General features: G+C 38.2%; 1 protein-coding gene across 4 annotated transcripts in view; it reads right to left on the bottom strand.

The window, feature by feature from the left end:
- adgrl3.1 (adhesion G protein-coupled receptor L3.1) overlaps positions 1 to 14,003 on the bottom strand; it is a 176,866-nt gene that overhangs the window by 51,157 nt on the left and 111,706 nt on the right. For all 4 annotated transcript variants that reach the window (XM_026943023.3, XM_026943024.3, XM_026943025.3 and 1 more), the window contains exon 10: positions 12,062 to 12,100. In XM_026943023.3, coding sequence (XP_026798824.3) covers positions 12,062 to 12,100 — 39 coding nt within the window. The remainder of the gene's footprint in view (positions 1 to 12,061; positions 12,101 to 14,003) is intronic.

The raw sequence follows: 14,003 nt of genomic DNA, 5'->3' as shown, positions 1-14,003 counted from the left end.
ATCGAAAACACTATAGTTCAAAGATAATAAGACATCAATATAAGTGAAGTGAAGTGACTTGTGGCCAAGTATGGTGACCCATACTCGGAATTTAACCCAGCCAAGTGCACACACGCAGTAGTGAACACACACCCAGAGCAGTGGGCAGCCTTTTTTTGCTGCAGTGCCCAGGGAGCAGTTTGGGAGTTCGGTGCCTTGCTCAAGGGTCTCACCTCAGTCGTGGTATTGAAGGTGGGAGAGAGCGTTGGTCATTCACTCCCCCCACCTACAATCCCTGCCGGACCTGAGACTCAAACCCACGACCTTCAGGTTCACCTTCGGGTTGCAAGTCCGAGCCTCTAACCATTAGGCCACTGTTATGACTGTTCTGCATAAATCTACAGTCTGGGCTAGAAAGAAATCAGCCCCAGTCTTGCTTCTTCATATATGTATATATAGGCCACGACTGCCCCCATATAGAAGGTTTCATGTTTGGCCTCAATATCAGATTATTGGTTGCAACAGCACCACCAGTGGTCGTAAGAAAACTACACAGAGATATATGAAGAAGCGAGGCTGGGACTGATTTCTTTCTAGCCCAGACTGTAGCTTAATGCAGCCTATCAGTGACAGTCATGACATGGACAGTCATCATCTGCGTCACGTCAATGAAAGTTCATACGAAATACAATTGTGGATCTAATGAACATCAAAAAGATGGATTATTTACTCTATAATAATATAACATATACTATATTATAGTAATACCTATAGTAATACCTCTGGAGGAGAAACTAAAAGTAGATAGACTAAGTACACACTGTTCAAATTACACAAAATAACAGACAACAGAACCATAAATTTAGTGGTTTTTTTTGTTGTTGTTTGTTTGAACAAACGAGTTACAATGCTTCTGTTTACTATGTCTGGTATTCAGAGGAAACACGATATGAACCCAGCTGGGAATTACAGACCTCACATACTTATAAATAAAAGAAATGCAGCTGTCTATCTGTCTGTAAGTGAGTGTATAATACTTTTCCCCCACATCATTTTTTATTATGCAATCGATGAGATGTTGTAATACAATGCATTGTTCAACACTAATAGTTTCATTGTCAAGCTACTGATGGATGTTCGATTGTAGCCTCCCATCTAATATCCTGACCAGGCTTCACTGCTTATAGTTTACATGTTGTTATGATTTTCTTATTTAAAAAACACAACACAGTTTTCACCCACAGTGGTTTATGATATATATGATATGATATGATATGATATGAAAGCTTAGTGTAGAAACACCACAAACTGCAAGCTAATCATTAAGGGGAAAATGCAGAATGGACAAGACTTGCTAATTTGCTCATGTAAAAGACACAATTCTCTGTAGACCTTGTCAGTAAACAAGCTTGCACTTTTTTCTGTGGATGTTATCATGTTTAAATGTGTTTATTACATATGCATCCTTTTAGTAAATCAGGACCTGAAAGCAGAACATCTTAGAAATGGATTTTTACCTTTTGCATATGCAAATATTATATATAAAAAAACTTAGAACAGTACCCGATAAGTGAAATTCGTTTTGACAGCCCGAGGAGACGGTGTCACCCATCTGGCGCCTGAACTTCACAATGAGGATGGATTTCCCATAATGCCTAGCCTCGCCATAAAGCACTTACATCTTCTCCGTCTGGCCAAGACATTAATATCTTTCTCACTTTCCCTCGCTCTCTCTTTGTCTGCCACCACACACACCCATACTCCCACACTTCCACAAACCCACACACACACACACATGCACACACACACACATGCACACTCATGCACACACACCTTGACGGCGTGTGTCTATCTTTGTGCTGAAATACAATTTTGTCAAAATAAAGGCAGCTTCCATAGGGAAAATGCGACACTGTGAAAATGAGAGAAGAGGCGATCACACACACATACACACACACACACCCCTATTACTATCATTGTTAAGTATTTCCATTTACTTCTGTATTTCTCTAGCTAAACAATGCCCTACACCTAACTCAATTTTTTTTTCCAAATAAAATTACTTTTTCTATTTAAAAAAAAAAAAACAAAACACACACACACGCTTTAAGAAAGAGTGAGAGCTTTTACAATGATGTCAGGTCGAAACTGCGTAATATACCTGAAACTAATAAATGGACATTAAGGAAAGTAGGTGCTTTCTCAACAGCGTTTAAATACGAGAGACAATACGAGAGACAATAATATGCTTGGGATATTAAAATCTCTAACCTTGATATGCGAGTAAATTTTAGAGCCTCCAGGTTATTAAAATGATGCTTGCTATTACAATCAGTATGCTACTGCATAATCATGTTTAAAAAAAAAAATAAGCAGCCTTCTTGCACAAATTCATATATACACTTACTGGCCACTATATTGGTACACCTGTACACCTGTACCATTTACTGAATCAGCCAATCATGTGGCAGCAGCACAATGCATAAAATCATGCACATACAGGTCAAGAGCTTCGGGTACGTGATGTTCATATCAAACATATGGGGAAAAAACGCCTCTGTGCCTTTGACTGTGGCATGGTTGCTGGCGCCAGATGGGCTGGTTTGAGTATTTCAGAAATCTCCTGGGATTTTCACACACAACAATCTCTAGAGTTTATATAGAATCGTGCAAAAAAACAAAAAAACATCAGATCGGTTCGAGCTGACAGGAAGGCTACTGTAACTCAAATAACCACTCTTTACAACCGTGGTGAGCTGAAAAGCATCTCAGAATGCGTAAAGATGAACTGTAATTGATGCAGAGCTCATAAATATGCTATTCTTTAAATCCTACAATCATAAAGTGAATTATGGACAAAAAACTAATTATCTCTAACTATACCATACCATAGTAAAGATGCAGACATATGCATGACGTTATGCGGGAAGTATTAAGTAGAAATTAAGTTGAAATCAACGAAAAGCCTTAAGTTAAGTGTTTAACAGTAGTTGCTTAAAAAATAAATAAATAAATAAATAAATAATCATATGAAGAAGCATTTTAAGTGTAGCATAGACCTTTTTTATGACTTATGCTTAAAATTTCAAAATCTGCATAATCTATATAATGTGTGTGTGTCTGTGTGTCTGTGTGTGTGTATATATATATATATATATATATATATATATATATATATATATATATATATATATATATATATATTCTCAGTCTAGTAGATTTTATTACATGGCCTGAGTATAAATTCAATAGCTATGCGATAATCATTAGCTAATCAACTAAATAAAAAGGTGAAACTAAGTGTACTAAGTATTGTTTTTTTGATACTTTCAATTAAACATAATTTTAACATTTTATATTTTGTAATAATTTATAGCAATTGAACTATAGATTAGGTATATATCTACACGTATCATTCATACTGTATACAGTCAGTCCATAAATATTTAGAGACTGACCTTTTAGCTGTCTATCACAGTATATTGGACATGAAATTAAATATCACCTCAAGTATATCATCTCAAAGAGCAGACTTTCAACTTTATTTTAAGGGTATTTACATCCAAATCGGGTGAATGGTGTAGGAATTACAGCACTTTTGATATGCCCCGATGAGTTTTGAAGCATCTGGCTGAATCACATTAGGATCCAAGAGCGAGCAGTTAATAAGTTCCACAAAGATTTAGCTTTCCTCAATTAATTGGTTAAACTGGAATTTAAAAAAATGAACAACTTTTGACTGGCAGTGCATATGTAGAAGTTTCTGCCTGTAAGGAATAAAGCATGACAGGGTGCGCCGTTACAGGAAAATAATCAATGATGGGCTCATGTGTTGCGGCCCAACACGGGACAGTGTTACTTTTATCATCCCAAAGTTGATTATTTTCCAATATCATCATGTCCTAAAGTGTTTTATTCCTCTTATACCACAAATTTGGGATAGCTTGCATATTGGTGATGTGTGTTTCAGCACCCCAAACACAAAACCCCTTCGTGCTTCTCTGTTTGTTAGCTTTTCATGCTAGGCTGCCTGTTTGTTAGCGTGTTTACAGTGCTTGTGCTGTTGTAGCAGTTGTGATACCTGGCCACTGACACATGAAGTGAAATCACATGCTTCAACAATTCTTGTGATTGCAAACAAAAACACGGTTGTTGTGGAAAAAAAAGGATCATCCGACTGTAACCAAACAGAAACCTTCATTTTTTAACGCTGTTGAAAAAAAAAAAAACCTTTTCCCGTTAGCATCTTAATGATTGTAATGGTTAATGGAAACCACAGGGCTAATTCCCATTAGGAAGTGGTTTAATTTCACAGGCAACAAAGCTAAGTGATGTGGCTATGAACTGCTAACTGACATGATGCTGCTGATATATGCTAATAGCGCTAACTATCTGAGCTGAGCACTTTCTATGAAAAAAAAAAAACCTCTACTGAAAGATTGGCTATTAAATCGTAACGCTGAAATAAATAATATGCTAAATAAAAGTCTATTTTGAGCTACAGCTGATGTATGTATCAAACCTCTCTGATAAAGTACATTACCATTAGCTCGGCAATAACATAACACCAGATATTGCATAGGGTCACTAGTAGAAATTAGCATTAGAACTTAGAAATTTCTTACCTAACAAATTCACAGTTACCCTGTTTAATTAGTCGTTTGGTTAACCAGCTTATACTAGCGGCAACAAATTAGCAGAAAGTCACATTAGGGTTATAGGTTTGTTTATTTTCATTTGTGTTCATTCATTTTTTGTTGTGAAATGAAAATGGAAAAAAAATGAGACAATAGCCTATTATTTATGTTGTTTGTGCTTTTCAAAATATGAAATGTATTCATTTTTTTCCTAAATATATTTTTTAAAAAACAATCTTGACTCAGTTTTAATTGTCTCTACTTGTTTCACCACACAAAGACTCGAAATCAAATATTCATTACAAATACAGTCTTCACAGGTGAAACCCAGGGCTCTAACTCGAAATCAAATATTCATTAATCGAAATCAAATATTCACTAATCCTAAAAAATCCCATGGAATCAAAATTGATGTCTTATATGCCTCTTGGTTCTGTATACACAAAAATAAGTGATATAAATATTAAAAAAAAAGACAAAAAAGTGTTCATTTAAATAAACCCTCTTCGTTTCTCCCATAGACAGCTCTCTGGTCCTCATGTTGGTTTATCCTTTTTAATAACAAATACAGTCTTCACAGGTGAAACCCAGGGCTCAAACCAAGAGTAGACATTCAGAGCTATTAACTATTTAAAAAAAAATCAAACTAACAGGGCACACCTGGGCAACAAGAAACACCCGTCAGTCACATGTTCCAATATTTTTGATCACTTGAAAAACGGGTGGGTTCACACAAAAGGTGCCATGTTCTAAACTGTTTAACACATCTAGATGTAAATATCACATTTAAGTGTGAATGAAAGCTGAAATTCTGATCTATCATCTCATATTTATCTTTTGATCTCAAATCCAAATGTCTTCAGTGAATGGAAAGAAAAAAAAAAAGAATTGGTCTTGCCGTTCCAGTACTTTCGGAGGGGATTGTATTGAACCAATTAGCTCTAAACAGTGCTGCGAGCTCCACTGCTCATGCACCAGTTATGTTTAGAAGTACGTTAACTGCAACGTTGTAAAGATTATTATGTTTACTGATTGACTATTATTTTAGATTTGCATTTAAAGATTCCATTTTGGTATATGTGTATGCTGTATAAATATTCTAACAGACCTTTCTCGCAACTCCTGGGTAATGAATAGTAGCATTTCGGTTTCCGCTTAGACATTGTTTAGGTAATGAAACGCTGAAGTGATAACATTACCATTAATGATATATTCCCAATTAAGGTAAGCAGTAAATAGCTAGCTACATTTATTTTTACACTTGACTAGCTAGCTAGTTCAATAAAGTCGATTGCCTAGTGCAGTTGGTGATGAACACAGCACCAATAAACTGGCTAGCGACAAAAAATTAGGAACAATCAGAGCACGTGCAGGGCATGAAGAACACTTTCAATTTATAGTATTTTTAACGTATATATACGTACTGTATATTTTGTTAGTTAGCTCACATATCTGGAGGAGGAGCAATTGCGTAGTCATGGTCTGCCGCATCCTACTCACACTGCTGGCTTTTCTGAATTTCTCAGAAAAATTTTGCTTGATCTATCCATTCAAATCGAGAGGGTACAGCCCTGTGTTTTAGGCATTTACGGCCAGTGCTTTTCAAGTAGTCAGATTCTTTGAAATGTTGGATCTTCTCTTCAAACCTTAAAACGCTCGCCCTCATGCTGGTGAATAGCACAAAGCCATTTCTTTCTCACAAGCACTTCACTGGGAAATGAGTGAAAGCTTAAGTACAGTAAAGTACAAAACCTCAAGGTTACTGCCATTGTCCACTATCTCACCACAGGTTTTGCAACTCTTCTACTTACGCTTCCGCATTCATAAACACAGTAGTGTGAAAAAAGTCCACTGAAGAGAGAAACTCTACTCTCTATTGGCTTTCCCAAAAGAAAAGATTTTCCATTTGATATCTTAAACGTAACACACTCCAACCGGTTCCTATATTTCTTGACGGCGCAAAAGCACCTCAATGCTGTGGCGCACGACTCTTTTTCAAATCCCGCCATCTGTCTGTTGGAAGGAACTTTTTTTTTTTTTTTACTATGCATATTAATAAGCTTGATTATTTTGAGCAAGATACAGTACAGTGCAGCACAATATGCAGTCCTCTCACATTTGAACACCTCATTGAGCAATATGAAGGCGCTAATCAGACTGCAGCCAAACTACCTGCTAGTAGTAGAAGTGTGTGCGTAAAAGAAAATAGGAAAACACACTTTCAGTTTTCAGCTACTAGAAGTTGTTGTATTTTGTGTATTTGAAATCCATCCATCCATTTTCCTTACTGTCTATCCTACACAGGGTTACAGAGACTATCCCAGGGAACTTGGGTCACAAGGTGGGGGACACCCTGGCCTGGGTGCCAACCCATCACAGGGCACAACTGCACACACACACACACACACACACACACACACACACACACATACACACACACTACGGACAATTTGGAAATGCCAATCAGCCTACAAAGCATACACAGGGTGGAGGAGGGATTCGAACCCCCAACCCTGGAGGTGTGAGGCAAACATGCTAAGCACTAAGCGACGAGATTACAATAATATATCCTCATTATTATTATACATCAGATTATTTTTGTCAATCGACCACAGATCGACTAGTGATGCATCAGGAGTCCTTACAAAAACATTGCAGAGAACATTTGATCTATTCTTTATTCCATCTATAATTCATTCTTTTTGTATAAGCTCCTTCTCACTCTTTTCTGTGGCAGACGAATAGAAGGATGTTTTGTCGTTTTTCTGTCTGGTTGCTGCAGGCTAATGTGGCTATTGGCTGAATCATTCTGCCCCAGTTACAGTAGCACTGCATGTGTGTGTGTGTGTGTGTGTGTGTATGTGTGTGTGAGTTATATTCAATTTGAGACCACAATAGACCACAAAAGAAACGGAGTGAGGTAGAAAAAAAAAAGAAACTGGGATCCAAGAGTGTAATATTTGTTTATAAAATCATCTGACTTGAGTGTGTCAAGTTTTGCGTGTGTGTGTGTGCTTGTGTGTGTGTGTGTGTGTGTATGTGTGTGTGTGAGAAAAATACGAGTAAAGATAACAGCGAGGCGTTTTACCCCAAAACACAACTCTTGTTACACTAACACTCCCCCTTATCTGCAGCTTGCAAAGACAGACAGATACACAACTGTGCACTCGCACACACGCACACACACACACACACACACACACACACACTGTGCTTTCCACAGGGTTGCTAAATGGAGCAGAACTGAAATGCTTTGAAGCTGTGGGGCTAATCCAGCGTAAAGACTGCATCAGGCCACAATCACACACACACACACACACACACACACACACACACACACAGCATTGTTCGGTGACCACTGAGAATTTGTATGTGAGAAATGCTCAAACTGCTGGATTTCTAGAATGTTGTCTGTGTTATTATGTAAGGAATAAAACATGGCGGCGTGGCGTGATGCGGCTCTGGAAGTAGTTCCGGCTATAAGGCAAATCACGGGTTTATATTAATGCACTCATTATAATACGTTATCGTTTCTGTAGTAACAACTAACTCAGAGACTGGTATGATGGTCACTCATATAATTGTATATTTCAAAAATAAATCTATTTTTTGAAATTCTATTTCGAAAGGCACTTTTATTTTTAATTTACTTAGAATCTATGGAAGGAATCAGTGCATCACTGCAGAGTTAAAGCCTGGAGAAGTAGCATATTACAACTGCTAAGTGAAAACAGCAGTTTCATTATTAAATGTAGCTACAAATGGACAAAAAGTCCCAGATGTTGTTCTTTAATTAATAAAACTTCATAACTGCTGGCGAGTTGCTGTGGTATAAAAGGAATAAAACACTTTGGGATGTGCTGTCATTGGAAAATAATCCCCTTCGAGGTGGTATCACTCGTATCTTCCCATAACAGCATCACCGGTAAGTGGTTTATTTCTTAGAGCTCAAATCAAAAGTCAGTGATTTTTAGGTGGAATCTTATATATTTCTATAATATTATGATGAAAACTTAGAATGTTGTATATGTATATGTGTGAAAATATATATATATATATATATATATATATATATATATATATATATATATATATATACACAGTGGATATAACAAGTCTACACAACCCTGTTAAAATGCCAGGTTTCTGGTGATGTAAAAAAATGAGACCAAGATAATTGTGACCTATAACCTGTACAACTCAATTGAAAAACAAACTGAAATCTTTTAGGTTGGGCGAGTAAAGATAAAAAAAACAAAATAATGTGGCTGCATAAGTGTGCACACCCTCTTATAACTGGGGATGTGGCTGTGTTCAGAATTAAGCAATCACATTCAAACTCATGTTAAATAGGAGTCAGTACACACCTGCCATCATTTAAAGTGCCTCTGATTAACCCCAAATAAAGTTCAGCTGTTCTAGTAGGCTTTTCCTGACATTTTCTTAGTCGCATCTTACAGCAAAAGCCATGGTCCACAGAGAGCTTCCACAGCATCAGAGGGATCAGATTATTAAAAGGTATCAGTCAGGAGAAGAGTACAAAAGAATTTCCAAGGCATTAGATATACCATGGAACACAGTGAAGACCATCATCATCAAGTGGAGAAAATGTAGCGTAACAACGACGTAACCAAGAACTGGACGTCCCTCCAAAATTGATGAAAAGACGAGAAGAAAACTGGTCAGGGAGGCTGCCAAGAGGCCTACAGCAACATTAAAGGAGCTGCAGGAATTTCTGACAAGTACTGGCTGTGTAGTACATGTGACAATAATCTCCCGTATTCTTCATATGTCTGGGCTATGGGGTAGGATGGCAAGACGGAAGCCTTTTCTTACAAAGAAAAACATCCAAGCCCGGCTAAATTTTGCAAAAACACATTTGAAGTCTCCCAAAAGCATGTGGGAAAATGTGTTATGGTCTGATGAAACCAAGGTTGAACTTTTTGGCCGTAATTCCAAAAAGTATGTTTGGCGCAAAAAGAACACTGAAGATCACCAGAACACCCACAGTGAAGCATGGTGGTGGCAGCATCGTGCTTTGGGGCTGTTTTTCTTCAGCTGGAATTGGGGCCTTAGTCAAGGTGGAGGAAATTATGAACAGTTCCAAATACCAGTCAATACTGGCACAAAACCTTCAGGCTTCTGCTAGAAAGCTGAAGATGAAGAAGAACAATGACCCAAAGCATAAATTCAAATCAACAAAAGAATGGCTTCACCAGAAGAAGATTAAAGTTTTGGAATGGCCCAGCCAGAGCCCAGACCTGAATCAGATTGAAACTCTGTGGAGTGATCTGAAGAGGGCCGTGCACAGGAGATGCCCTCGCAATCTGACAGATTTGGAGCGTTTTTGCACTGAACAGTGGGCGAATATTGCCAAGTCAAGATGTGCCATGCTGACAGACTCAAACCCAAAAAGACTGAGTGCTGTAATAAAATCAAAAGGTGCTTCAACAAAGTATTAGTTTAAGGGTGTGCACACACTTATGCAACCACATTATTTTGGTTTTTTATCTTTACTCGCCCAACCTAAAAGATTTCAGTTTGTTTTTCAATTGAGTTGTACAGGTTATAGGTCACATTAAAGGTGGGAAAATTTCTGAAATGATTTATCTTGGTCTCATTTTTTTTTACATCACAGACGCCTGGCATTTTAACAGGGGTGTGTAGACTTGTTATATCCACTGCATATAGATGGATAGATATAGATATACAGATATGGCCATATTTTTGAAAGTCATTTTGTGTGTATATATATATAGATATAGATATAAATAGATAGATAGATAGATAGATAGATAGAGATATACAGATATGTATATATATTGTAAAAAAGGGGTTGGGTTTATATGAATATATAGTAAGAGTAGTGATTATATGTGCTGCTCATTTTCTTCATGACATACTGTATGATTGATTTCACATACCGGTTTTGCGTCTGTATTTCAGGAATGGAAATAACTGTAACAATTCCCTGACGGAATTTCATGTGAACAAATGTGTGTTTTTGTTTTTTTTAGCTTTCTTGGCGGCATTTTTGTGTGTGACAGTAATGAAGTCCGTTGGATTTAGCTGGTGTTTGGTTGAGCTTGGGGGACATCGAGAGTGAACCGAGTTGAAAGAAATGGGACTGCGTCAGGAAAATGTCATTTGGCTAAACTGAAAAAAGGGCCTAACGTTAGCACAACTCTGGAACAAACTGGGCTTGAAGATCCTACTGCTCTGTTTCACCGACGTCAGCGCAGACACACCCATTTCTGACCAGAAAACTGGCTTCGGCTCAAGCAAACTGGCAACAAGCAAGTGTTTTACCAGCAAACTTCACTTTCACATTTACAACAATAACCCCATAGAGCTCTACACATTACATACGGGGCACTTTTCCATCTAGGGCAGTAGCGGCTCAACAGTTATGCCTCTGGGTTCCTGATCAGAAGGTCAGAGGTTCAAGCCAGGCTGCCACTCTTGGGCCCTTGAGCAAGACCCTTATCCTTTTCTACTCCAGGGGTGCTGTATCATGGCTGACCCTGCGATCTGACCCCCAGCTTCCTAACAACCTGGGATATGTGAAGAAAAGAATTTCACTGTGCAATTTCAATGTGACAAATAAAGGCTTCTCCTTCATCATAAGAAAATTAAGGAAAGGAATTAAAACATACTATTTTGTATGCTTTTGATTTTGTACTATATTACATCTTGTTTACTATGTTGACGATGCCACACTATCTGTCGCCTGGATCTAAGGGAACAAAAGTGCTCTAAAGGGTGGGAGGGACGGCATAGTCTCTTAGCCCTGTCAATCACAGCAATAGTAGCCAATCATGGCTGTGTGTGAGCTCATGTATGCGGAAGAGGGCTGATAGCGCTTTCCTCCAAATGTGTTCCGCTGCCCTGTGATGCAACATGAGCAAGAATCACATGTTAGCCTTCACTCTACCAGTTTTTTTTCCCAGTAGAATGCCCTGAAAGTGCTACTCAAGAAAAAGTCTAAATATAGTGACCTTTTTCTATCTATTGATGTATCCTTTGAACTTAAGCAGCAGACTCAATACGCTTAGTGCTTTAATCAGTCAGTCAGTAAAGTGTAAAGATTTCTGTAGGCTGTATGAGCGGCCCCAGACAGCCTCGCTTACAAATCCACTCTTCTGTTTCTTTTTTCTCCATCTGCTACTGTCATGCCTTACTGCCATTCTGCTTTGCTCACTTTTGATGTGTGTGTGTGTGTGTGAGAGAGAGAGAGAGAGAGAGAGAGAGACTACAGTCTCCTGATGTGACATTGCTGACCAGTGCTGACATCATCAGTGCTTTCTCAGAAGGAAAAACATACTCTACTCATACAAATGTATTAAAAAGAAGCTCTGTAGCATACACACACATATGCACACACACACACACACACACACACACACACACACACACGAACAGTCAGAAATAAAAGCAGGAGATACCTGAATGAAGAATCGGCACGAGCGCTCTCTCTTTTGGAGCTGAAACACAAAAAGTAACAAATTAATAACAGTGCATGTTCTTGTATTTTTGCGCACACACACACACACACACACACACACACACACACACACTAATAAGATACAGCCAGAAAGAAATGTGCCCTAATTAAGTAAAATTACCACTATCAGTTAGTGATAAATAATACAGCAGTGTAATTATAATATTTATCAGAGCAATTGGTGGAGAATCATTCAGAATCACAATTTAAATATTTCATTCCATCTTCCAGCTAAAGCTCTTTTTGTACCTGCAGCTAATTACTGCTCAGCCACACAAGCACAGAAACATGCTCGAACCTCCAGCCACATGCATGAGGGAAACCACATCACACTGAGATACTCACTCTCTCACAGAGCCACGCACACACACACACACACACACACACACCTGCTGCTCTGTCTCTACTCTCTGTATCAATCAGTTTAATTGAGTCTGTGCATTACACTCATATATCACATGGATCACCAAAAGGCTATAGCATGTCACAGTATGAGCTAAAGGCTAATATACTGAATCTGTGGGGGTTGAGCTAGATAGACAGACAGATAGATAGATAGATAGATAGATAGATAGATAAGTGCATGGACAGATGGATAGATAGGTTGGGCAGACATATAGACAGACAGACAGACAGACAGATAGATAGATAGATAGATAGATAGATAGATAGATAGATAGATAGATAGATAGATAGATAAATAGATAGATAGGTTGGGCAGACATATAGACAGACATATAGACAGACAGACAGACAGACAGATAGATAGATAGATAGATAGATAGATAGATAGATAGATAGATAGATAGATAGATAGACGCATGGACAGATGGAAAAATAGACAGACAGACAGATGATGGATGGATGGATGGATGGACGGAGGGATAGATAGATAGATAGATAGATAGATAGGTTGGGCAGACATATAGACAGACAGACAGATAGATAGATAGATAGATAGATAGATAGATAGATAGATAGATAGATAGATAGATAGACAGACGCATGGACAGATGGAAAAACAGACAGACAGATGATGGATGGATGGATGGATGGATAGATAGACAGACAGGTGGGGCAGACAGAGAGACAGACAGACAGACAGACGATGGATGGATGGATGGACAGAGGGATGGACTGAGGGACAGATAGATAGATAGATAGATAGATAGATAGATAGATAGACGGATGGACAGACAGATGGATGGATAGACAGACAGATATTCTGTTGTTGCTCTTTTTTCAGAACTAAACTCACATTAAACTTAACTGATGTGTGCAAATGTGACTAAAAGAGAAGAGCATGTGCGTGTGTGTGTGTGTGTGTGTGTGTGTGTGTGTATGTTATATAACAGCACTTTAGCAGGCTAGATGTTTTTAACAGAAACTTTTTCCCATCAGGGCACTAAAATGTAAAATTCTGTTGCATACAGGTTCACGAACTAAAATGCACACATGCACACACACACACACACACACACACACACACACACACACACACGGAAAGAGAGAGCGAGAGAGAGCGAGAGAGAGAGAAAAACACTTTCACATGTCACACACAGCCACACACACTGATTGATGAATTGCCTGAAGTCAGGCTGGTCAGCTGATAAACAGAACCTCTACAGAGAGCTTCTCTTTCTGAAAAGCTTTAAACTAGAACCTCTTTAGAACGCTAGAAGCATTTATCATCCGAGGAACCTTCAGAGAACGTTCCACAAACGTTAACAACATGTAACAGGATTGTAATAAGACTGTTATAACATGGTGCACTGTATGTGTGTTGGTGTTAATTAATGTAGCAGAATAAAAAACATGATTCATCACATCATAGTGAGTCTGAGTGTGAGCGTGTGTGTGTGAGTCTGAGTTTGTGAGTGTGA

The sequence above is a fragment of the Pangasianodon hypophthalmus genome, chromosome 28 (assembly GCF_027358585.1).
Source record: "Pangasianodon hypophthalmus isolate fPanHyp1 chromosome 28, fPanHyp1.pri, whole genome shotgun sequence".
NCBI lineage: Eukaryota > Metazoa > Chordata > Actinopteri > Siluriformes > Pangasiidae > Pangasianodon > Pangasianodon hypophthalmus.
The sequence above is the reverse complement of the archived record's forward strand: the minus strand, read 5'-3'. Positions and strand labels throughout refer to the sequence as shown.